Raw genomic sequence first — 23,816 nt, 5'->3', positions numbered from 1 at the left:
GGAGCACAAGAGGTTTTGCATATCTATTGCTCATTCGAGTACATAAAAGATGATTTTCTAAAAAAAGGTAATTGCACAACACAGCCATGAAGAAATCTGAGATGCAGATAATAAGTACAGTATAATGCAGATAATAAGGAGTAATGAGTATAATGAGGCACTGTATGCAGATCCTGAGAGCAGATCAGATGCTATTTCAGCAACATGGATGGAAATTGCAACTGAAAAACTGCCACACACATGGAATTTTGTTCCTCTGACAGGATTAACAATAGCAGCCTGTGACTGCTGCAGGAAGAAAACCCCTCTCCTTTTGTGAAGTGGGAATTGTATTATAAAGGCAAATCTTTGATAAGGGAAAGAGAACAGGCCAGGGAAGCCAGAGTTTACCTTCTGAAGAAGCTCTAGGTTTGGTTCTAGAGTGACCAGGGGCTCAGGCTCAGTCCAGCTTTTATTTAGGCACCAGGTGTGCAATGCCAATAGAGCAACCCTTAAAGCTCTGCTGATCGACTCACTGGCCATGAGTATATTAGTTCCTTCTCAGATTATGCTATTGGGACCACAGACTTAAACAGAGATTGGGGTCTTCCATTTAAGAGTAGTTTGCCTCCCTATGCCTAAGGCCCCAGAGGTTTTAGGTGCCTCAAGTTTTACTGTGTATGCCCAGAAATACCACTGCTCAAACCCACCCTTGTGCTTGTAATGGAATAATTATTTGTTTGGGACCAAACACTGCTGGAGTAATATTTGTCAGCAAGCTTTGTTTTCCTTACTGAGAGAAGGTGGAGTGCAGCATTTTGTTTCCCTCTCTTACCACCCATTAACACCGCTAAGAGACCAGTTCACAGATAGCAGCATCCCACCCAAAGTGGGGGACTGCTTGCTGGTATACCTGTGGTAAAAACTACTTTTATCATCATGGGAGCGTTGCAGCAGTAATGCAGCATATTCATGTAGCTTGATGTTAGCCTCTTAACTAGCTTGGGGAAAACCAAGTAAATGTATAGTAGCGTGTTAAGGACTAAGGGTAATAAAAAGTACTTTTCAAAGGCATCAGAATAGAAATAGTGCAGCATAAAAGATAGTCTCCTGGCACCTAATCATCACCCATGTGACATGGTTTCTCTGTCACTGCTTTTTGATGGCTTTGATCCCCGCTAGGGACTGCATTACAGTGCAGATGCCACTCATCAGCCATGTCTGTGTTTTTCTGATTCAGCTCTCAGATTCAACTTACTTACAGGTCACAGCCCCTGGTCTCACACGCCTGGCTTATTTTTTTTTAACGTCAGTGGCACTTTGGACAGGCACAGCTCTTTTCATGACAACCCTAAGAGGTGTCAGGGGAAACACTGGGTGCTCACCCTCCCGTCGCTCGTGAGAAGGATGGAGTCACTTTTGATGTCCCGGTGGATGACGCCTTGGTTGTGCAGGTATGACAGGGCTCTCAGGACGGACAGGCAGACGGTCGCTATCTGCTCCTCATTCATCCTGAAACAGCAAGAGGGAAAAATGAGCTAAGCATTAATGAAGGCAATAGGAAAGGGGAGCTGGAGTGAAGAGTCCCACGTCCCTCTTCATGCCAGCACACAGCCAGCCAGGGCATCTTTGAGACAGCAACTCTGTGGGGTGACTCTCTGGTCCTATTTCTGTCAAAAAAGGGGAGAAGGGTAAAGAACAACTGTGCAGCAAGGTTTAGATAAGTCTCCCTGCAGCATTAAAAGCAGAGTGCATGATGTGACAGAGCCTATTTCCCTCTGGGAAATAGTGGAAATGCCTTGTTTACAGTAAACTTTCTGCTTGCCAAGAAGGGCAAATCATTACTGGGATGGAAACAAGCACCGAGTAAGTATCAGAAAAAACACTCCTAATTGCGCAGACAAGCATCAGACCCTGGGTGTAGCAGTCTGAGAGCTCTTTTCTTTGCTTTCTGTAAAAATATTGAGGGTATTTCAGTACAAAATAAACCAGGAAGAGTTCCCATTTCTGTGCATGTGTGCAAAACCCTGTTCTGAAAGAAGCCATCTGTCACAGCATGATGGTGACGTTCAGGATGGGTTGTGCATCCTAGCATTATTGCCCCATCATGGGATGGCCCCAGCATCTTTACTGCATGAGTAGAAGAATAGCAGTGGAGATTTCTGCTTTAACTGTCTATGCTATCTGCTATTTTAGCAAACTCTTTGAGGGAAGGTCATGCAGTGTGAAAAAAGCCATAAGATTAAGGAAAGACTACTTCAAATAAAAAAATAGATGACAGCTCTTAGGAATCTCTATACTGGGAACATCTGTTTGCCATTAAACTCCTGTCAGAAATGTCTAAGATAAAGCTTTTAATGTTTTGGGGAGCAGTAGTTAATAAATGACTTGCAATATTGTGATTTATTTCAGCACAGCAGCTAAGGCAACACTAAAAAACAAAATACCTGCATGACAACTCCCATTCTGGTAGGCTCTAAGAGCTACATTATACTATGACAGAAGACAAATTTTCTAATTTACTACTCCTTGCTTTTCCTCTTGCTCACTTAAATACTCTCCCATTGGTTTGGTGTGGAAGTTTTTATTTTTTCATTGAAGAGGAAGAAATTAACTAAGGAATTTCTCCTTTCTATCTAATTTTATCCTGCTCATTAGGAAAACACGAGTGAAGAAGAGCACACATAAAGGGGGCTGTAAATCTAATGTCTCCTTTCCAAAGGGGAAGAGTGGTTCCATACACAATAGCTTCTCTGCTGGCAAATCACCTTCTATAAAAGTATGATAATAACTTAAATATGAGAACAAGCTCTACTGTAAGCACAAATATTCTGATATTTATATATACAAAAAAAATCCCACTGTGTTTTAGGCTTAGTTTTCAGTAAACATTTCTGAAAGGTGTAGTCAAGTGGGCTCTGTCAGCATGGAGAAAAATCACCCTTAGAAATGACATAGTTATGATAGCAAAACCAGGAAAAAGAACACTACTGGGGTTTTTTTTTGCTGTTTTAGGAAGCAATGGAAAAAAGTCATGTGGATGCTAAATTACCTCCTAAAACATGAGCAAATTCTTATCTACCACCAAGTCCTTTGGATATTTGTTTCCCTTCCATTTAAAAAGTTCTGGTACTGACAGAAACTCGTCTGCAGTGGCTTATTGATGCCAGTTGAGTGGGCATGTTACAGTATGTGAGTCTGTATGTGTATACACACACACATATGCAGCCATATGCATACACACATATGTTTGTGTATGTTTTGTACCTATATACAAATATAGGTATAAAAATACACCTACAGAGACAGGAGGCACCCAGCTCCTCTAAGCAGGAGGTGAGGTTGGAGGGCATAGTCTGAAGGCATCCATGAAAGAAAGCCAGGGCCTCTCCCTCCTGCCCAGCTCATGTTGTGGACTTCATGCTGCTGGCCCCAGAGCAGCACAGCCAACCCACCTGGTATGAGTCACTATGTCTGTCAAAGCTCCACCCTCCAGAAATTCCATCACAACCCACAGCTCATCGCCAACAAGGTAACTGTTGTACATGTCAACCACGTTTTCATGATGGTAATCTCTCATGATTACAACCTGTGAGGAAGAAAAAGAAGATCTCTGAGTGGCTACAGGAATTATCTGTTAGTTCTCACCTTTTTCACTGTGCTTTCCTCTTTGTTCTGCGGTAAATCACATCCTCCCTAATCCTTATACCAGTGCATAAACAAAACCACTATATTTACATAAAAGTAACAGTCATCATAAACACATTAGGAGGAACGAAGAATCCTTAGTTGCTAAAGTTTAAGCAGTAGATAATTGAGTTGGTTGGGTTTTTTTCCAAACTGCAGGAACAGGACTCTTTATTTCATTGTTTTTTTAATTGCCAGTTGCTTACAATACAACAGATATTTTTTTGATTTTGACCTGATCCATTGCTCAAGAACACTTTGATGCCTTCTTTGTCATTAATCAAATGGTACTTTGCAGAGAATTTTAACAGAACACTGGTAATAGAGAAGATATTCACCAGATTACTCAAATCCCACATCTACAAGGGACTGTCCAGAATTTGGTCTACTGTAAAAGCAGTCCAGCAAAAGTAGTGACCAGGACCACATGGTACCGAGGGATTTCAGCAAGGTCATTAGGAAAGAAAACATCCAGGAAAGGCTTCCTTATAGATAGAGGAATTTCAGCACTGCTGAAAAGTTATCAGATGTTACAAGTGACTGGAGCGTGTCAGGGAAGCAGCTTGGTCCTGCACAGCATGTAGGACCTGCTTCAAGATGTTACCATTCAAGAGATGCTTGGTTAGAGCTACCACAATGCAATTCAGTGAAGTCTTCCAGCAGAGGCAAACCAAAACCAAATACCCATCACAGTCACAGACTGTGCAAAGGCACGTTTGTTAAAAACTAGTATTTTAATTGAAAAATGAGAAGGTTCTAAAGAAAGCAGTCTGTTATGTGTGTGGAGGGAAGATCCTCTTACAGTTAAAATACAGTAAGCACACGATCAGAACAAAAGGTTAGCTCACACAAGGGGTTTCCCTGGGCAGCTGCAGTCATTTTGGTGTTGATCAGCACGTTTATGAATGATCTCGGAAAAGGGGTGGAGAAAGCGCACCACTAGCTCATGGAAGGGATTAAGGTAAAAAAGGAGAAACTCTTCAAGCTGCAGAAAATTTCTGGAAATTAACAAAGATGGTTCCATGAGCAAGGGAATGTCATCTCTGTGTAGTAACCTTCAGGGAAGCAAAAGGACTGCCCGTGACGAGGAGGCAAAGGAGGGAGGAAATAAAAAGCAGGTATATACCAGAATACGATGCACATGCTTCTTAAATAATCTGTTTAGTCTGGATCCTCTGTCTCAGAGGAAGAAACTGTTCCACCAAATGGACAGAAAGAGGCAGCTGGGCTGTGTCTGTGCACCTGACATGCTGCATGAGCTGACGACTTCTTAGCTGTTTACTGTGACTTCCAACTGCATTATAGGTTGAAAGCCTGGCGGAGGTGTCACTCATTTGAAACTGCTCTGGTTACACAATACTTGCACAGCATCAATGTGCGTGGGCCTCACCACCTCTTTTAGAAAGATACTAATTTGGCTCTTGAGGTTGCTATTCGGCCTGTGTCTCCTGTTCAACCTACCACCTGCAAACCCCTCTGCACCACCAAAATTTACTTACCTCATTGAAGAGCAGCTCCCTTCTCTGCTGTTTCCTGAGATCCATCTTCTTCACGGCAACTTGTTTTCCTGTGTGCTTCTCAGTGGCAATGCAGACAATCCCTGTAGAGCCCTCCCCGATCTTGATGAAGTTGTCCAAGTACTCCCGAGGGTCACCAGGGCTGACCACAAGCTGCAAGGCAGCTCTGAACTGTTCATGGGACACCCTGGATGGCTGCTGTTCTGAGGAGGATCCCCAGCTGGGTGGAGGATAAGCACTTGATGTGATACTTGGTGAGCTGGGGTAGGAGGCAGTGGAAATATAGGGAGAGCTGGGCTGGAGAGATGGCTGATGATAGTGGGATGCTTTGTGGTAGACCAGAGGATACTGATAGCTGCTACTTGAGTAACTGACTTTGCTCTGACTCTGAGGTAGCTTTACTGGGCCCCTGGGATAGGTGTCTGATCCAGAGAGCGGTGGGCTAACAACCAGCTGTGCTCGATCATAATCCACCTGGAACACAAAAGCAGACAAGTGACTGTGGGAGAACAGACAGCTTGCTTGCTATCCATCCACTCCCTTTGGCTTTGGCATCCCACATGTACCCATTCTTCCCAACGTGACAGCACTGCCCTCTATCTGAAAAGAGATCTTTATACCACTGGCTCTCATCAGCCAGGGAAAACCATGAGGTCTTTTGTGCAGCTCAGGTCCATTTTTCTGTTCAGGTACCTCTCTGTAGATACAATAATCTTTGTTTAATGAAAGTGTGTGCTCCAAAAGAGTCTATCTGCAGTACCCTGCAGGCTCTCCAGGCCATTTTCTCCAAGAAGTCAGCCCTTTCACTACCAGCAGCCCAATGGCAAATTCTGGTTTGTGTCTTCCCTTTCAAATACCAGTTCCTGGGGTTTGGCTCTTGGCCCTTAAGCCTTTTCTTATGCTTTTCTCCAGCAATTCAGGGATGACCCAATCTCTTCTTGCAGAGGTGATGGGACCCTAAAAATCCCTGTCATCTCCTGCCTTGCCCCACCACTGCTGTTTGAATGACTGCCCTGCAAGAGTATGATGAGGAGCCTAATTCAATTTACCATTCCTTAAATAATTTTCCAGAGTGACCCATTATTTAACTGCAGTGTCATGAAGGTTTTGTCTGAAACCAAAGACAATCACAGAGGAAAATATCCCAGCAGGAGGCCCTTTTCATTTGCAGGTTCCTTACTTTATTTTTGAAGCTTTCCTAAGCATCTCACACTGAAAGCAGATGAATACTTCACATTCACAAACAGCACAGTTTGCATCTATCAAAACTAAAATAAACCAAAAGCATGTAAGAAAAGAAAATCTCCCAAAACAGAAGTACATTTGGAAAAGAGCATCTCCACATTTATGATACAACGTATGTAACTCCTGACAACGTGTGGAGCATCTCGGGTTAGGGGGTGGTTTGACACAGGCTCAGGATGTAGCACAATTACAAATAATTATGGCAATGAGTTCATTTAATCAGTTTTGGTAGTGGTGCATGGGGGTGGACTGAGCAGCAAACTACACAGCTCACGGTTGCTAGTATTGCAGCTGGCTGCTGGCCAGGAGTCCCTGATCCGTGTTAGTTAAATGCACATTAATCTGAATTTGGCAGTGTAATCAAGGACCCAACTGAACTGTGAAATTGAATTCTGCGGTGGAACATCATTTGACCGTTTTATGCTAAGACTGCAAAAAAAAAAAAAAAAAAAAAAAGAAACCTCCTCTGCCGCAGCATCAATTTATCAGCGTAGCTGCTGCACCACGAGGAGGGGCTTCTAGTCGCCTCAGTGAAGACAGAAAAAAGCTTCTGAGTGCAGTGTTCTGCCAGCGCCCACCATCCTCACGAGTGAGCCGGGCCCGCCCATCTTTTCATTTCATGTCAGGCTTAGAAGGGAAGAGGGAATGCCTCTCCAGAGGGGCTGTTCAGAGATTTCCCTTGGAAACCTGAAGCTGGAGCCTGCTGCCATCTGAGACGTGCACACTGACAGCTACCAGGCATATGGTGCATCCAGTACACTTGTCACCGCACTGTATGGCCACCTCCTTGGATGCTGGCTTTGTCTAAGCAAAATATCCACATGATTACAGCCACAATTTCACGTACTCTATCAGGCAGGGGTAGCCATAGAATAGAAGGGGATCAGAGACACCATGAATTTCATGAAGGACATTACATCTGCCAAACTAATTAACATGGAAAAGTGCTCAGATGGTTTGGCAGAGGGAGGGGAGTTTGATTTAGCCCTGTCTTGTATATCTATGTACGTAGGGACACATAAATTATTGCTTTGGCTGTAAATGCACCATTTTATTTTAACTACCGAGATGACGAAATACTTGTCTAGAATTTCAAGCTGGATAAATTAATACTAATTAATTATTTGAGGCTTCACCCCTGCCTTATGTTTATGAGCACATCCCAAGCTTCACACATTGGCAAAAGTAAATTCACAGTGCAATTTTAAGATGAAAATTTAGGGGCTTGGTGCTCTTACAAAGAATTTTTAAAAGCTTTTTGAGGTTAGCATTGCAGTACAATATAAGCCCATTCACATCCTGAATCCCATGAAATCTTATGAAAAATCGGGAGCCATAATGAATAAATCAGCTGATCCTCTCATCCAAGGCTTGTTCTGAGGCAGTGCTTCGCATCATGGCAGAATTGAACACACTTATTCCACTAATAGTTCTGTTTCTGCCATTGAATGTGGTTTTACCTACTGAAAGGAAATTCGTTAAACACTACAAAGGAAAGAAGAAACCAGTCCTGCGCTCGTTCAAGATGAGAGCAGCTGAAGCTCTGATACGAATCATCCATCACAACACCGCAGTGCAAGGTGATGCTCTGCTGCTGCCAGGGCTGGGTCACTTCACTGGCTCGCAGCATCCCTGCACCCACACGCGGCTGCATTGACAGTCAGGTCTTTGCTGGTGAGGCAGCACCATGTTGAAACTCATTTCAACTCCCGCTCCGATGGTGGTGATGCCAATTTTGTGCTGCATGCAGAGGAAACACCTGCTCCATGGTAAGAAGACTGTCCCTGCAAGGAGCTTGAGCAGCCTGTCAGCTGAGTGGGTGTCCCCACACACTTGCACGGGGACTGCGGCAGAGATGGCAGCCAGCACACAGATCTTTGAGGGGAGCAGCAAGCCCTGGCAAGATGGGCTCACCCTTCGGTAAACAGAAAAAAGATTCCATTGGATTAGGTTTCAGTTTGCCAAAGTGAAAGGTGTGGAAGCGATGGTCTGGAAATCACAAGAAGACTGCAAGGAGAAAAGTTACTCTCTGGTGCTTCACTGGTGGAAAGCTCTATACAGTTCTGTTCCACACTCAGAGGTGACAGGTAGCATTTGCTGAAAGCTACTGCTATGCAAATGAGAAAACTGATTTTAAAAAGAGAGGGATATTACTGCTTTCTGATAGTAAAGTTTTGGTTCTGCCCTCACCAGGCTGGAAAGGTCCTCCTTGTGCAAAGTGCCAGCATAACACCTGGCAGGAAACTACAGTGCTGAGCAGCAGCCAAATTAGAGACTTCTGCTATGTTACAGTAGAACAAGTAGTGGAGAGCAGAGATCACAGCCCCTTGGATGAAGGGCAGAAGATGATCATGGAGGGCTTCTACCAGAAAATGACAATGAAAGGAGCAAAAAGGTAAGAGGGCTGCCTGTGATGCAGAGGAGGCTAAAAGATGTAGTAGCATGTCTAAAACGAATTAGACCTAGCAGGACGACTTTGATATGGTATGATAATAGTGAGCAGACTCCACTGAAGAGAGTGGGATGTAGTCTCTGTGTCATGAGGATAACAGCAGACACTGCGACCTCATGCAAGTGTTACTGCAGTTAGTCTGCAGCAACAGGAAAGCAGAGGGAGTAACATGGGGGTGGATGGGAGAGAACCAAATCTAAGTCGCTGGTTCCATGCTCCTCCACGGTCCTGCTGCACTGTCCTAAAGGGACAAGCCCCAGAACACACCCTAACCCAGACAATGGGCTAAGCACCTGTGAATGTGCAAACCTGGACACTTCCTGGGGTCCAGATGGTCCAGGCAAATGGGTAACTAACCTTGTAAGCACCTGTGAACTGTGGGTGCCCCTGGCCATGTTTGGATATGCCCCATCCTATGGTTCAGCTCTCAGGTTCCTCTGTTACCAAAGGGCACTGTCTTTGGACAGCATTTAAACCAGTCGAGAAGGTAGGCAATTTGCCTTGTTCTCACCCAGAAAGCAGTAAGAGCCAAACGCTGCTGGAGTTGCAGCTGAAGAGCCCATCCTAACAGGGTGGGCTGCTACTACACCAGGGCCTTGAACCTGGACCAAGGCAACCAACACTCTGAGAGTCCTGCGCCAGGGGCAGAAAAAGGAAAAGCCCCAAGAGAACTGAATCCCAAAAGACCCATGGAAAGGCTACAGGCTGGTGACGGAGCACATGAGAGAGAGAGGCCCCTTACCCCTCTCCAAGCCAAGACCTGCTTGAATTATAGTTACAGCATCTGGGAAGGTACCGGACAACGGAGCAAGCTGTGAGTCCCTGGCTTATTTGCTACAGAGTTCCCCTTGTGGGAAACCAAAGATCATGACACCAGAATTTCCAGTATAAATCGCTGTACTGGAAATTCTCAGATTTGTGCTTGAATCGTTGAATTGTCTTCACATGTGGAATGTATTGCTCACAACCAAATAACAGAACCTGCAAGTATACTTTGTAAATAAGTTATGGTGGTATTTGAAGATACCACAGCCAGAAAATATTAAATATAAAATATATTTTTTATTACACGCACAGCAATGGCCAAGCCCAGAGCAGTCAAAGTCTGAAATCACTGATGATGAAACAAAGCAGACATTTGATTTGTCTGATGCCTATCACCTGCAAATAAAACTGAAATCTGCATTTACAAGCCAAAAGGAACATCTTTGTTAAATGCATTTTGAAGCCACACATTTGTGCCTTCAGACTTTTCCAATGCTTACTTTTTTCCCCACTTTTAATTATACTTTAAAGCAAATCTAATTTCTAAAATATCTGATTTAAGACTTGATTCTCATTTAATAAGTCCATTTGATGAATTGTTATCTTACTAATGCCTCCTTGAAAAGAAGACTCTTCAGCAATCGCCCAAGACAAGAAACTACTATTCCCTTCCAGGAACTGTGGATGGGTTTGGGAATTGAAACCACTGTATTTAACAGTGATTCATCAAGCCTGTAGGAGTGTTTTTGATGCTCTGAGAAACAGCTCACAATGAATCTTGCACAAAGGCATCTTTTCTTTTTTTTTTTTTTAAGTCAGAGTTGTTACTGCATTTTAATGGGATATTTTTCAAAGTGTCTGGAGTGTGTTGAGTCCTGTAAAACAGGCCTCTGTCTTCTGCCCTTGTTCAATACTGTAAATCTGGCAGCAAGAGTCTCTAAATTACTGGATTTGTCCTTCTCCTTCCTAAACTGACAAAATGATTGCTTTCAATTAAGGAAATGGCAGATAGCCCATCTCAAGCTTTCCTCACAACTTCCAGAATCCATATTTAATGCCACACTCTGGTGCACAGTTAACTATCCAGATGCATCCCTCCCACCACACCTCAAGCTTGGGAAAGGCAGGCAAAGAGACCTGGTAACTTTTCTACTCACCTCTTGATATCCTCAACCTCCAAAGCTCAGCTCTGTGCCCTAATGCAATGTGGAATAAAAACGCATCATTCTCCCTCTGCTGTGGGCCACTGATTGTAAATGCAACCCAGGATCAGCAAAGCAGCCAAACCTAGCAAGCAAGACATAGGCATGACTCCAACACAGGGTTATGATGGATTTGCAGTATTCTGGGACCTTTTCTGAGTCTGCAGCCCAACAGCACCTTGTTCTTAGTGCACAGAAACAGTAAGAAAATGCACCATTCAGATCATCATTAACCAGGAGAGCAGATGTCATCACCTAAACAAGCTATCTACCTCGTTTGGTGACCTACATTTGGTAGGTCACAGCAACCCAAGACTGTTTCAGCCCTGGAAAAATCACCTATCATCTCAGCACTGATTGCTAGGGAAACTTGGTAATGTTCAATGCAATCTACACAGAAGAAAAAACATCTCTTGCAGAATATTAGATGCTTAAGCAGGTCATCATCATCACTGTGTGACTAGATATGTAAGAAAAGTGTTATACTCAGAACTGAACAGTTAGAGCAAGTAGGGTAGGACAGCTTGTATAAGTATTATTCCTCTTGTGATTTAGAAAAGGCAGGGCAGGTCACAAATTTGTGCAGCAGAGTTGCTGGTAGATACCATGGCTGGAATGCTTTTCTGAACCATAACTCTGTTTTGTTTTTTTTTTCCTTTTTTTTTAAACTACATCTAAAATGCCTTGGTTGAAATAAGCTGCTTTGATTTAACTTCACTACTTAAAAAACAAAGTGGAGAGGGGTAAACCCCTACTTCCCTTAGTGGCAAAGCCACTTGACAAACCTTGTAATATAAATATAGCATAAATACAACATACATTTCAAAACAGAGAGGTTTCAGCCTTGCACGGTAACGATTCAAATACAAAAATATCTGATATACAAATCAGACCAGCTTCTCACCTACTGTGGAGACCTGCACAGGTGTATGAACTTCTAATGCTGCTAAAACTGCCAAAGAATTTGGGGTTATTAGAAACCCCAGTAAACCCCCTGGAAGCTGGGCATCTCCAAATCTGCCTTACAGCCACTGGTTCCTGACATCTATTTTCAGATAGAAGCAAAGCGGGCAGGTTTTCACATCTGCTAAGCTCTCACACTGGCTGTGTTTGGCATGCTATGCCCAAACACAGCTCTTGGCCCTTCATTTCCTGCATATGCTCCATTTTTTGCACTCACTCTCTTTCTAGAGAGGTTGATCCCTGCCCTGGCAGCACTATCACCAGGGACGTTACGTTACCTTGGGGATGCCTGCTGCAGTTTCAGACAAACGGGGGTAGGTGTAGGAGCTGTAGGAATGTCCTTGCTGGTGTGCTTTAAAAGCACTTGCTCCGTATGGCATGGCTGGCTCCTGCAGACCAGAGCCTGACCTGGACCTTTGCCTCATTGCTGGCTGAGGGCTTGCTGGGTCCACATAGGATGACTTTGGCCTCTTGTCGTAGTCCTCCTTGCCCAAGCCATGTCCCCAGTCACCATCACTGTACTCCAGCCTCTCCTTGGGGCACTCACTCCGCACTGATGCTCCGGATGTAGTGTAAGGAAAAGGATCCCTGTAGTCCAGGGAGGATCCGCTGGGAATCCGCTGATATTCCAGCTTTAGGCCACCATATTCCAGTGGTTTAGGCTTTGTCTCCAGGTGTGCATGGTATTCTGGGAGGAACCTGGAGAGGTCTGACTGCAGGGGTGCCACTTCTGAATAATAGATGTCCCGGGAAGTCACCTTCATCATGTGCCCATTCTGCTTGGCAGCATAGCTTCCTTTGTAGTACCTGTCTAACCCTTCTCCATAAAGAGTCTTGTCTTGATATTTTTCCACAACATAGTCTGTTGTAGTGTCTGACTCACTGGAGTACTGGGAATAGGTGATATAACCATTTTCCTCCTGATGCCTTGGCACATGGTTGGCATTTCCTTGGTGGTGGGTGGGAGGACTTTCCTTCCGCAGGGAATTGGATCGTGTGACCGAGATATTGTCAAACTCTTCAAGTAGGCCGTTGATTGAAGTATCCTTTCGGGGCTTATTCCCTCTAACAATAGTCTGGGAATAAAAAATTACTTTGATTAAACAGTGATTTTCATTTAATATCTGACCAAGAATGCCACTGAAAAGAAAGAAGCCTATGATTCACTCAGAAACACTTGTGGCGATGTGTTTGGTCCTTCAGTCCTGTACCTCAGAATAATCCATTGCTAGCAATACAAAAAAACTCAATAAATACTTGCAATAGGGCATGGAGAGGTAAATAAACAAAGAGGGTACTAAATTCAGTGCTCATCTTAAACTTGAGATTTGGCATGCAACCCCAAGACACTCTTAAAAAGCCTAGTTTAAGAGGTGGATTCTCAGCAGGCAACAGCAGAGATATATAAAACTCATTTATTATTATTCAGTTTTCTGCATCAAGCCAAACTGGTAGCCTGAATCCAATTTACAGAGTATGGGTAAGCTAAATGACAAATATTCAGCAGTCACTTCCACGTGCTGCTTTAACAAACTGTTGGAATGGAAAGCAGCAGAGAGTTTAGAAGGCACTGTACTTGGATTTTTTTTTACAAAATTATATTTTCCCGGGTAGCAGAATTACCAGTGGGGATTGCTGCTTAGTTAATTTAGCAAAAGAAGACACCTGGTGAAGAGAGAAAAATACTTAACTACATCTCCTTCTTATACCACACAGCATCCAGCAAAACACTGTGCACAACCACAGCTTTGAAACATCCACACCACAGATGCCGTGTAGTGGCACCAGTGGCAGCCTCATTTGTGTCCTAATACAGGGAATTCTGTAGATTCCCCAGTCATAGACAACAAACATGAGGGAGCCCTGCAGCCTTGAACTTGTCTCTCACTGACTGTCCACAAACCCCTGCCCATCCCTACTCCTTTCTGTCAAAACCACTGGTGCTCCTGGATGGGAGACAAGCCCTCCTTCAAGAAAGACTGAGTATTTTTAGCTAGTACCATCTGAAGACTGTAACACGTGGCTGCATCCATTTTTCAGCAGCTGACTCCCACTGAGCACCGCTTCACGTTTATAAACAGCAGGCAAGAATGAAACATACAGATGAAGGGCCAGGCCACAAATCAGTGTGGCTGCACTGGAAGCACATCTAATTTGCTGATCGCTTCAGCTGAGTATCTGTGGCTGTACCTCACTTCACTTGCTAAGTTTTTAAGCAGAGTCACTGCAGTCACCCCAGAGAGATGTCTCTCTGCAAGCTGCAGCCTGCTTATGTTGCACCATGGTGTATCAGATGCCAGCCGTGGTGTATCTGACACTGACTGTGACATGTCAGACACCAAAAGCATGGCACAGCAAGTGTCCATCATGGCCACTTCACTCACTGCAACACTGACAGAGGAGGCTCTGCTCCAGGCTGCTTGACCCCTGCTTGGAAAGCACACAGGGGCTCAAACATTATAAAAATACGCATTTCACCACAAATAAAATCACTTTTCCACAAAATTAACAGCAATGTACTCCTCCATTATTCAAAGCTGGGCTACAAGCAAAGCTGTCTTGACCTCAGGCTGATCCTTGCTCTGATTTATGTCTGTAATTACTTGCCTGGTTTGCTATTTTGAAGCTAGTGATACTGAAACAATAGGACAGCAAAAAGAAGGGACAGCAAATAGATCACTCCTTTCGCCTCCCAAGCCATTCAGCAAGAAGAGAGGAGCTGATTTCATTCGGCTGCAGTCTCTTGGCAGGATGACTGCGTGATCATTCATATTTAATTATCACATAATAAACCAGCAACATTCAACAATGAAATGCTTATAATTGAAAACAAGATTGAAATACCCAACTGCCACCCCGTGTCCCCTGTGCAAATGCATGCCAAGGAATGAAATGCCAATTTAATACTTCACAAAGAAGACCTGTGTTATATGCCTGCCCAAAAGAACTCAGAAACAGAGGCAGTATCTGGGAGCAGAGTGGTTACAGGGAGGAGGAGTTTTCTTTCTGCTCCTCCACCCAGATGCTCTGCGCAAGCAGGATTTTTAGATACTTCAGAGGTATGATTTAGAAGAATGCAGCTGAGGGTTTTCACCATAGGGAATTTACTGATGACCAAGCCCTGCAGTTTAGGGATTTTCTCTAGACAAGTACAGGCTTGGGAGCCATCTTTTTAATTATGAGGATTAAAAAAAAAAAAATACTAATAGTAAAATGGTTCTGTAGGAAAGTAATTTTCAAATAAAAAGCATTTGCTGCTCAAGTATCAGTCTGATGAAGCAGTCTCGGTTAACTCTGGGACATCGGTGCTGTCTGATCCTGACTGATAAAGTTAAAGGGATTAAGAAATAAAGCCCTTTTCTCCCAGCCCTCCAAGGACAACCTCAAACTGACTTGCAAGGCTTGGCTGTAAGTTCTATTACTTCAGGTTCCTCTCTATGAGTAAATTAAAAGGGCCAGTGAAGAGGATAAAATTTACTTATCCCAGAGGCATACTCTTATACAGACTAGTCAGTGCTTTGTTACTAGTAATAACAATTATTATTATTATTGTTGTTGTTGTTATTAATGACAACAACAGTGTTTCTGTTTGCTTTAGCTTGTTTTTAAATTCAGCACTTCTCTTATGTGGAAGGACATACATCTTGGTGAGATGCCCCTGTGGCTGTATCAGACAGAATATACGAGCTTGACTTTTTCCAAGAAAACAACCAGCATTATTCCTATCAAAAGAACAGTTATTATCCACAGAACAGATAATTTTGGAAGTGTCTCATCAAGGCCCTATGAAATAAGCTATACTGTCAAGTATTTTGCTGTCTGGATAGAACTGGAGATGTTCATACACAAATCTCAAATCCAGCAGGTTGCCTGCTGGATTTACTAGGCTTAAAAATCAAATTAATATCCCAAAACAGGTATCGTGTTATAAGAGTAATAAGTGTAATTGCTTAATAAAGATGTCCAGGGAACTTCACAAATAAAAAATTAAGTCAAAGATGTTATAAAGAACGAAACACATCTTGTGCCATGTTAACTTGTCCTGAAGTCACTGACTACAGAGAAAGTGTATGCCAGGGGCTTTCCTGGGAAGCACAGTATTTGCAGAGAGAAGCCAAAGATGGAGGACTGCCATAACCATAGCCCAAATTCCTGAAACTGAAAGGCTACTGTTAACACCAGGGCCAGCACTACCCAGGTTTAAAGGTGTGACTTCAGTGGAACAACAAAATTGCTCATCCAGGGGTCAGTTTGGGAACACAGGCTCTGGTCACCTCATCACCAGGCTGTGTGCCTGTGTGTTGCATTGGCAAGCAGAGGGAAAACCTCCTGAGACTGAAATACAGAATCATAAAAGATGGAAAATTCTAGCTCCAACTTAAAAGGCAAACTAAAAACCTTGAAGTAAAATGTAACTGAAAAAGGCTGCATCAAAAGTGATATAAACACAGTTATCCTGGAAATTAGTTGCATAGGAACTAGACTATTTGTTTGCAATTTAAAAGGCTTTGTAAACTGAAAAAAAAAAAAAAAAAGCTCATGTTTCGATATAAGCAGGGAATTCTATTTTTACATAAATTTTGTGTCTATTTTTATAGATTTTTTTTCCTATTTTTAAACCACTTACAGGTCTCCAAATTTTAGGTTCAAGGGATATAACTAACTGCAGTAACCTCAAAAATTCCTTAAGTTTGAAATTTTGGAGGCCAGTTAATTCTAGTTTAGAAAGATTCCAGTTAAAAGCAAAGCACATTCACAAAGGCTGATGGGTTAGGATTTATGAGGCCTTTGTTTCTGTCCACTGAGATGGTGTAAGGGAAACCTGTAAAACACCCCAGCACACATGGAAAGCAGAGATCGAGCCCTACCACAGGCACAGGTTTCCCTGGGCTCACCACAGCAAGATGGGATTTGCTACAGTCGATGCCCCATGTTTATTAAAGGATATTTTTCAGAGCATTGTGCCATTCTGGAGGGATCAGCGTTACAAAAGGTGAAGGAGTGCCACTGAATTTTATGCTGCTGTTCCCGTCATACATTAAAATCAATGGGGCGCAATCTCCATGAATTAAAGCGCAGTACTCCGAAGCTGTAGCTCTCATTTAGTTTCCACTGCTCTTTGGGCAGGTTTGGCGTTTGCTCTGGAGCCCAGTGACAGTAGACATCCTTCATGGTGTTCCAGCAGCGGTCTGTCCTCTAGTGATAAGCTATAATGGATCTGTCTGTAAGAAATGCTGTCTTGCCTTGTTTCCAAAAGGAGATGAAAAACAGCTTCTGCACTCAAATACCGTATTAACCTTGACAATAATGAAGTGGGTAATTAACTGTTTTGCCCTAATATGACCTTGCGTTTATTGTCTTTAAAACTACTACACTTTGTGCACTCGTTAAGCATATATCATCCTTTGTCCTCCTGGAGCTGTGTTTTCAGAAACTGATGAGAATTTAAAATCTCTGTGATGTGCAGGGTTTAAAAAAAAAAGTCATTTAAGGAAATGTCACCCTTAAAAATAGCCAGCTTCCAGCTAGCGTATCCACTCATCTCCATTAGACACAAACTAAAAGCACAGCCTGTGCATATCTGAAAATCAATTTCTTCTTCAGAAAAGGTACATAAAACACAGCCGGTTAAAATAATCTAAAGTGATGGATATGTCAGTAACTTATCTTTTTATGTTGCAAGACATGAAGCTGTGTTCATGACACCACATCTTACTAGGCATAAGAAATGTGAACAGCACCACGCTGGGGAGAAGAACCGGTCCTTGTCATCAGGTCAGAAGGAAAACTTTAGCTTTCCCTGGAAGTTTTATAGCTGCAGCCAAGGGCATAGGAGGTGTCAAGGGTCTGTAGTTGATCTCTTTTTACCAGGAGAAGAGACCTTGAGATCGCAGACCAAGCAAAGTCCTTAGAGGAGCTCAAAATAGCTGGAGATCCTCAAAGCTCCTGGAGATGGTTACAAGCATGCAGCAAAACCCTGCTTTTTTTTCAGCAGCCCAGGGTCAATACAAGGTGGGCTCTTTTCCCTTGTTTGCGAGGCTAAATTTAAGACTGGGCTGCCATCCTGAAGGCTGGCACAAGAACCAGATTCAAACGGGAAGACGAGAGATTAGGTAAACCCATGGTCTCCAATGGCTGACTTTACACAGGTAAGTAAATATGCTTCCAGGGATAAAAAGTGATGGCAGCCAAAAGCCCAATGACTGGGACCTCAGCTGTGGTCCAGGACAGCTTTTTTCAAGTAAGCTGGCCTGCTGTTTCAGTCCAGGTTTTTCTCCATTAAATATTCATTCAAGGACAAATTCTAACCTCTGACTCACCCTTCTAGACCCATCCTTGCAATCCTACTGTGTTCCAGTGCATGCTTAATTACAACCAAATTGGGAGGCTTCATGACAAAGGACTACAAAACACTTCTGTACTTCCATCCTCTCCTTCCTCCACCTGATGGCAGATGTTATCTCTCTGCACCCTCCAGTAGTGTCCTATGAGATCTGCTCCAGTTCTGATCTACAGCCTGTCTACATAAATGGCTATTATTTAGAGTATTATTACAAGGAATACACAACAGACACTTCTTTCTGAAGCCTAACCTAGAACTTGGTTTACATCTGGAAGGCTTAGAGTTTCTACCAGTTCTGATTTGAATTCTTTCCCAATGCTATATATCCTCATTTTCCTTTTAAAGGTAATTTAAAAAAAATAATAATTTCTGGTACCCCACAGTTCTCTCAAACCAGCTCAGGGAGGCCCATGAAATATGTTCATCTGCACTGCAGAGACATTTCTGAGTGCTCACTGGCATCGCCGAGTTCTTTTGCCACGGAGCAAAGTGACTGCACAGCAAAGAGCTCAGCATGGTTATACGCAGCTTTCAGGTGCACACATCTGGTATCACCACATTAATGAACCTGATGCTGGCAACAACACAGGACAGGAGAGAAGCTAGGACAACAGCACTGCCATGTGTTAATTACTGAAAGATATAAATGATGGCAACGATGATAATCTACACTGATGATGCAGAAACGGAATTTACTTGGTCTGAACAATATATATTACTTGATGGATCAAAAGGTGTAACTAGAGCTTTGAGAAGTGTAATATGCTTAACATCACAGCTGTTTAAAATTCTGCAAAAGTAAAATGGTGGGAAAACGATAAAAAACCCTAACTAAACAGGCACTGTGTAATTTGTCACACTTCAGAGCAGTTTTAAAAGTTAGTTGGTATAACATCAAGAGTAACTTTTCATTATAATCACATTCACCCCTAATTCTTTTGACATTTTAAAATATAGTAACTTCAACAAAACATTTACTTTTAAAATTCCACTGAAATACCTACATCTCGGTAGCTTTTTTTTTTTTTTAATACACAAACATGATTGCTATATGTCATTTGAAGTGCTATTAAAGAGCATCAAATGTCAAAATTATTATGGGTCTACTTAAAACACATCAGATATGTGCAATTTGATATGCAGTATGTATACACAGATCTCTCAGACACACAACAAATGACAGTGAAATGGGACTGAAAAGTTTCAGTTTGAGTGAGAAAGTTGCTGTACTTCTGATGAGTTACAGAAGCACGTCCTAGGGAGAGGAATGGAGGCATCTCAGAACCACCTAATTTTTATTTCGTAGGACTCAGCACTCTTCAATTTTATTTTATCCCAAGACAGAATGAAAAAGCAAAATGTTCCACAAGATGAATTTCCTCAAAAACATTAACTGCAAGAATTTTACCTGCCCTCTTGGTACTGCTGCACTTCCCTAAGGCTGATGGAAGTTCAGCAACATGGAGAACAGAATGGATCTGCTAAGCCAAAAAGCTCCATCAAACTGAAGCAAAGACGGTTGGGGTTTTTTTGCCACATTTTGAATACAATCTGTCTGTCAATGTCAAACTTCCATGTATTGTCAAATTAACAATTTTCTGTCAGGAAAAAACTGCTGTTGATGAACACCAGCAAGACCAAGTATCTTATTCTCCCCCTTTCAAAGTCACATCATCTGCCAGTGTGATGGTTTGAAACTTTTTAATTTTTTCCTTGCAAAGTTCAAACAGAGAAAGTGAAAGAGTGTAAATAAGTCACTATTGGGTGTAAGAAAGCAAAATACTGATTGTTCTACACACTTCCATTGGATAGATAGAAATGTTTAAGAACTATTACCCAAAACAAAGTGGGGCACTCTGCACTCTCTGCATTCTGCAGTCGAGGCAGTTGCTGGGCTGTTTGGCTGCTGTTTCTTCTTCTCTTCTGGCAGAAGATAACACACACTGACCTTGGCAGCTAAGTTAACAACTTCTCTGCTTTAACTAACTCTGCTTTTTCTGCCAAGGGGGTCTGGGGGGGGAAGCCCCTGGGAGAGAGGCCCCTTGGGAAAGGTCCCCTTTGGGGGGGAAGCAAAGGGAGCTTGGTTTTGTTTTTCTGTTGATTGTATATATTTGTAAATGTTGTGAATTTTGTATATTTGTACATATTCATTGCATTTCATCATAGATTGTAGATTTTGCTTGTAAATACAGCTTTCATTTGCTTCCAGACTGAGCTAGTCTGGTTATTGTCAGTGGGAGGGGAATTTCAGCTCACACTGACACAGCCAGTCCCTCTGTGCTAATGGATTTCCCTTCCCCCACCCACAAGGAAGTTGTGAAACAAGCTCAGGAAGATTTACTGAGGTACAGCTGTGGTCCAGTGACTGCTGGTGTGGCTTCTGCATCACACAGTATCCCACAGTATCCCACGGTGGTTATGGGGCAACCCTGCAGTAGTGGCACCCCTAGAAATTTCCAACTAGGCTGAACTGAGAGGCAGTCAAAAAACAAAAAGCAAAGTTGGGGACCTTTGGCCCAGATGATAGAAATCCTTCCCTCTGAGAAATGCAACTCTGAGACAGAAGCAGAATGGAAACTTGTGATATGTCACAACTCCAGGATCATAGTTTGCAGCAGGCAGGGCTGTGTGTGACTTGAACAGGTTTATGTCCAAATCAAAATGGCAGAATTAAGGGCAATTAACATAAAGCGATGAAGTTCCAGTGTCTTTAACTGGTACCTCAGAAATTTAATCTTAGAGTCTGTCTTGTGACCAGACTACTAATGCACTACAGAAGAGATGCAGGAACGATACCTTCTGCATTACAGCTCCTCTTCTTCAGCCATGATGCTAGTGCATGGAACGGGAAATGAAAGAAGAGGTGCCTCCTTCAATTCAGGACTGCTGCCTCATTCAATTCTGACATCAATGTCTTCTAAGCAAAACGCATTGCAAAAACGGATCTTAAAAACAGGTATGAACTGACTCTGCTGCCCATTGTCTTGAACTTGGTGCAATCACCCACACAAACAGAAACTGCAGGGAGGTGTGATAAGAAGAGGACCCCACAGTGGCTTGGGGCTAGCCCAGTAGCTATAGAATTTTCTAAAGCTCACTTGCAGCGGCAAGACAATCATCACCAAACTTAATGTTGTATTAGCCAGTTGCCCTTATACCTAATATTTGCAGCCTAGACTGTTATTTTTCTGTGCTTTTATGTGGTAGAAGCATGAGGGAAATAAAACCTCACTTTTCTCAATAAAGGCATGAGAAATTGCAAGAACACTTCACCACCACCTCCACAGGTACTTCAGCTTTGTTAACCTACTGCTAAGCTCCACAGAGCCCATGACTCTCCTACACGGTACTGATGCTTCTATGGCACAGAGTCAGCATGTTATATCTACACGTGATTAGCACTGGGAACTGGTGGGGTATAACACTGTGTATGTCTTTAGGGCAAGAAGAAACAACCTTAAGCTGTGCCAGGGAAGTTTAGGTTGGATATTAGGAAAACCTCCTTCCCCAAAAGGGCTGTCAAGACCTGCAATAGGCAGCCTAGCAAAATGGTAGAGTCACCATCCCTGAAGGGATTTAAGAAACATGTAGGTGTGGTGCAGAGGGACGTGGCTTAGCAGTGACCTGGTAGTGCTGGGTTAATGGTTGGATTTGATGCTCATAAAGGTCTCTTCTTGCGATTCTCCGATTCTATTCCCTGGACTGACATGCACTAGAAAAAAAGGAATGCAGTTTGCTCTTGACCAACAATGCCAATTAAGACACCCTGAAGAGAGGGGCAGTCTGTAATTTCTGAAGTCACACAGCAGCATAAACCATCTTCACAGCTCAGATGACATGCCCCTGGATGAGGTTCCTCTCATGCCCTAAACATGCCCATTAACAAATGCAAGGTTGATGGAGCATTAATGCAATTAATGATCCTGGCACTTTTTTCTCAGTGAAAGATTTCTAGATGTGGTTTGATTGAGTTCCTGAAATATTTAAGCAAATTTCTGTATGATAAAAATTGACACTAGGGAAGTAATTGCCTTAATCTGAGAGCTTTGTCAGTGGAAAGCTTCCTTAGGAGGGCAGAGGCTATCACATCACCCCATTGTGGTCACGGTCATCTCCCTGCTTTTAATTAAAATGAGTATTTTGACTGATAATTTAGAAGAAGAAGTCTGATAATTTAGAAGAAACAATTTAAACTGCATTACTTTTTACTGTCACCACAGCAAAGGAGGCTTTATATACAGCAGATACTTAAAAGTCAACATTTCTGTTTCAGAGCATATGGAGGCCAGTTTGGGAATCTCCTTGTAAGCCATGGTGCAGGGTTGAGAATTACCTTCCCACTCCATAAATCATCAGGCAAAGGCAGTGAGCGGAAGAAGATGCTGATGAGTGTCTCAGTTCCAAGCACGGTGCAGACGGTGTTTCGCAGATCGAAGGGGCTGATCTCCCAGGAGCTGAGTGATGTACCACACGGGCTCAGGGCAGTCACTGCAATCACAGCCTTGCACGGCTGGGATTAATGCACCGAGGAAGGGTGGGATGATGTGGCAGCGTGATGGCCAGGCTGGCAGGGATGGGATTCTCAAGGTACAGCAGGAGAAATCACCCTGCAGTCTGGGCAGTGTCAAAAAACGCCTCAATCCCTTAAAAACACTGAGGAAGTTTCAAGCTACTTCACTAAAATTGTGCATTCCTAGCCACACACGTGAGGCGTACTTTTTAATCTGACTGATGCCTCTTGAGTATTATGGGCTCCTTTATCTTCTCCTGAAAGCTCACTCTGAATTCATGGAATTCAGGGATTTGTATTAGCAAAATAACCCCACAAAATGATGTCATACACATTGTAAATCGCAGCAGGACTTCTTCCAAGTATATTGGTTTTCCCTTTCAAGAACAGCTATTAAATGGGAAGTGCAGCAATAGGAATGCCCTAAATAAAGTGGTCCTAACTCCCACTGAGTGCTTTTCACCTGCACAGAGAGCAAAGAGTGACCCTGTAACTCCTAGGTCAAATTTACAAGGCAGGTGAGAGAAAAGTCACAAGGAGCTTCCCAAGCTGGTGTTTTAATTATTCACTATTGCAGATGAGAAATGCAAATCAAACTGCTTCTCAGCGGGAAGCAATTGAGACAAGTTTTGGGAGGTTGCTCGGCAGCGGTGTAAGTGGCAGGGGTGATGCCCAGCACAGTACTGCAGTATCTCATTTACAAGAAACTGCTGAAACATTTTGAGGGTAATCTCGATTTGATTCGATTTGCTGGGCTGCGCCGACACCAAGTGCTCTCTGTCCCCAGCGGCAGATTAGTCCTGACATGCTTAACAAATTTATCTGTCTGACAAAGTGCTGCTCTCTCCCCTTCCTCCAGGCCCCCCCAGACAGCACGGAAAGTCAGGAAGAAGGCGGCATTTAAAAATCTCTGCAGGCAAGTCAGTGTTGTTCCTCTGTAATAGACAGCACTTGTCTAGTGTAATTGGATCCCACATGAAGGAGAAGACAAGAAAGAGTGAGCAGCAAAGCACTTTCAAATTGTTTGAGAGCCACCAAAGCTCAGATCTAACCATGTCAGAGCAGGAGGCGGGAAAAAACACATTTACACCAGGAGCTTTGGCTCCACAGCCAAGTGGAGTTTAGGAACACTATATTCCCCCCAGATCCTACT

At 43.1% G+C, this 23,816-nt stretch overlaps 1 protein-coding gene across 1 annotated transcript in view; it reads right to left on the bottom strand.

Annotated features, from left to right (window-relative positions):
* PAK5 (p21 (RAC1) activated kinase 5) overlaps nucleotides 1–23,816 on the bottom strand; it is a 57,363-nt gene that overhangs the window by 4,474 nt on the left and 29,073 nt on the right. The window contains exons 5-8 of the mRNA XM_054383458.1: nucleotides 12,089–12,886; nucleotides 5,166–5,657; nucleotides 3,435–3,568; nucleotides 1,365–1,491 (exon numbers count right to left, since the gene is read on the bottom strand). Of these exons, the coding sequence (XP_054239433.1) occupies nucleotides 1,365–1,491; nucleotides 3,435–3,568; nucleotides 5,166–5,657; nucleotides 12,089–12,886 (1,551 nt within the window). The remainder of the gene's footprint in view (nucleotides 1–1,364; nucleotides 1,492–3,434; nucleotides 3,569–5,165; nucleotides 5,658–12,088; nucleotides 12,887–23,816) is intronic.

This window comes from Indicator indicator, chromosome 9, assembly GCF_027791375.1.
Source record: "Indicator indicator isolate 239-I01 chromosome 9, UM_Iind_1.1, whole genome shotgun sequence".
NCBI classification, from domain to species: Eukaryota; Metazoa; Chordata; class Aves; order Piciformes; family Indicatoridae; genus Indicator; species Indicator indicator.
The sequence above is the reverse complement of the archived record's forward strand: the minus strand, read 5'-3'. Positions and strand labels throughout refer to the sequence as shown.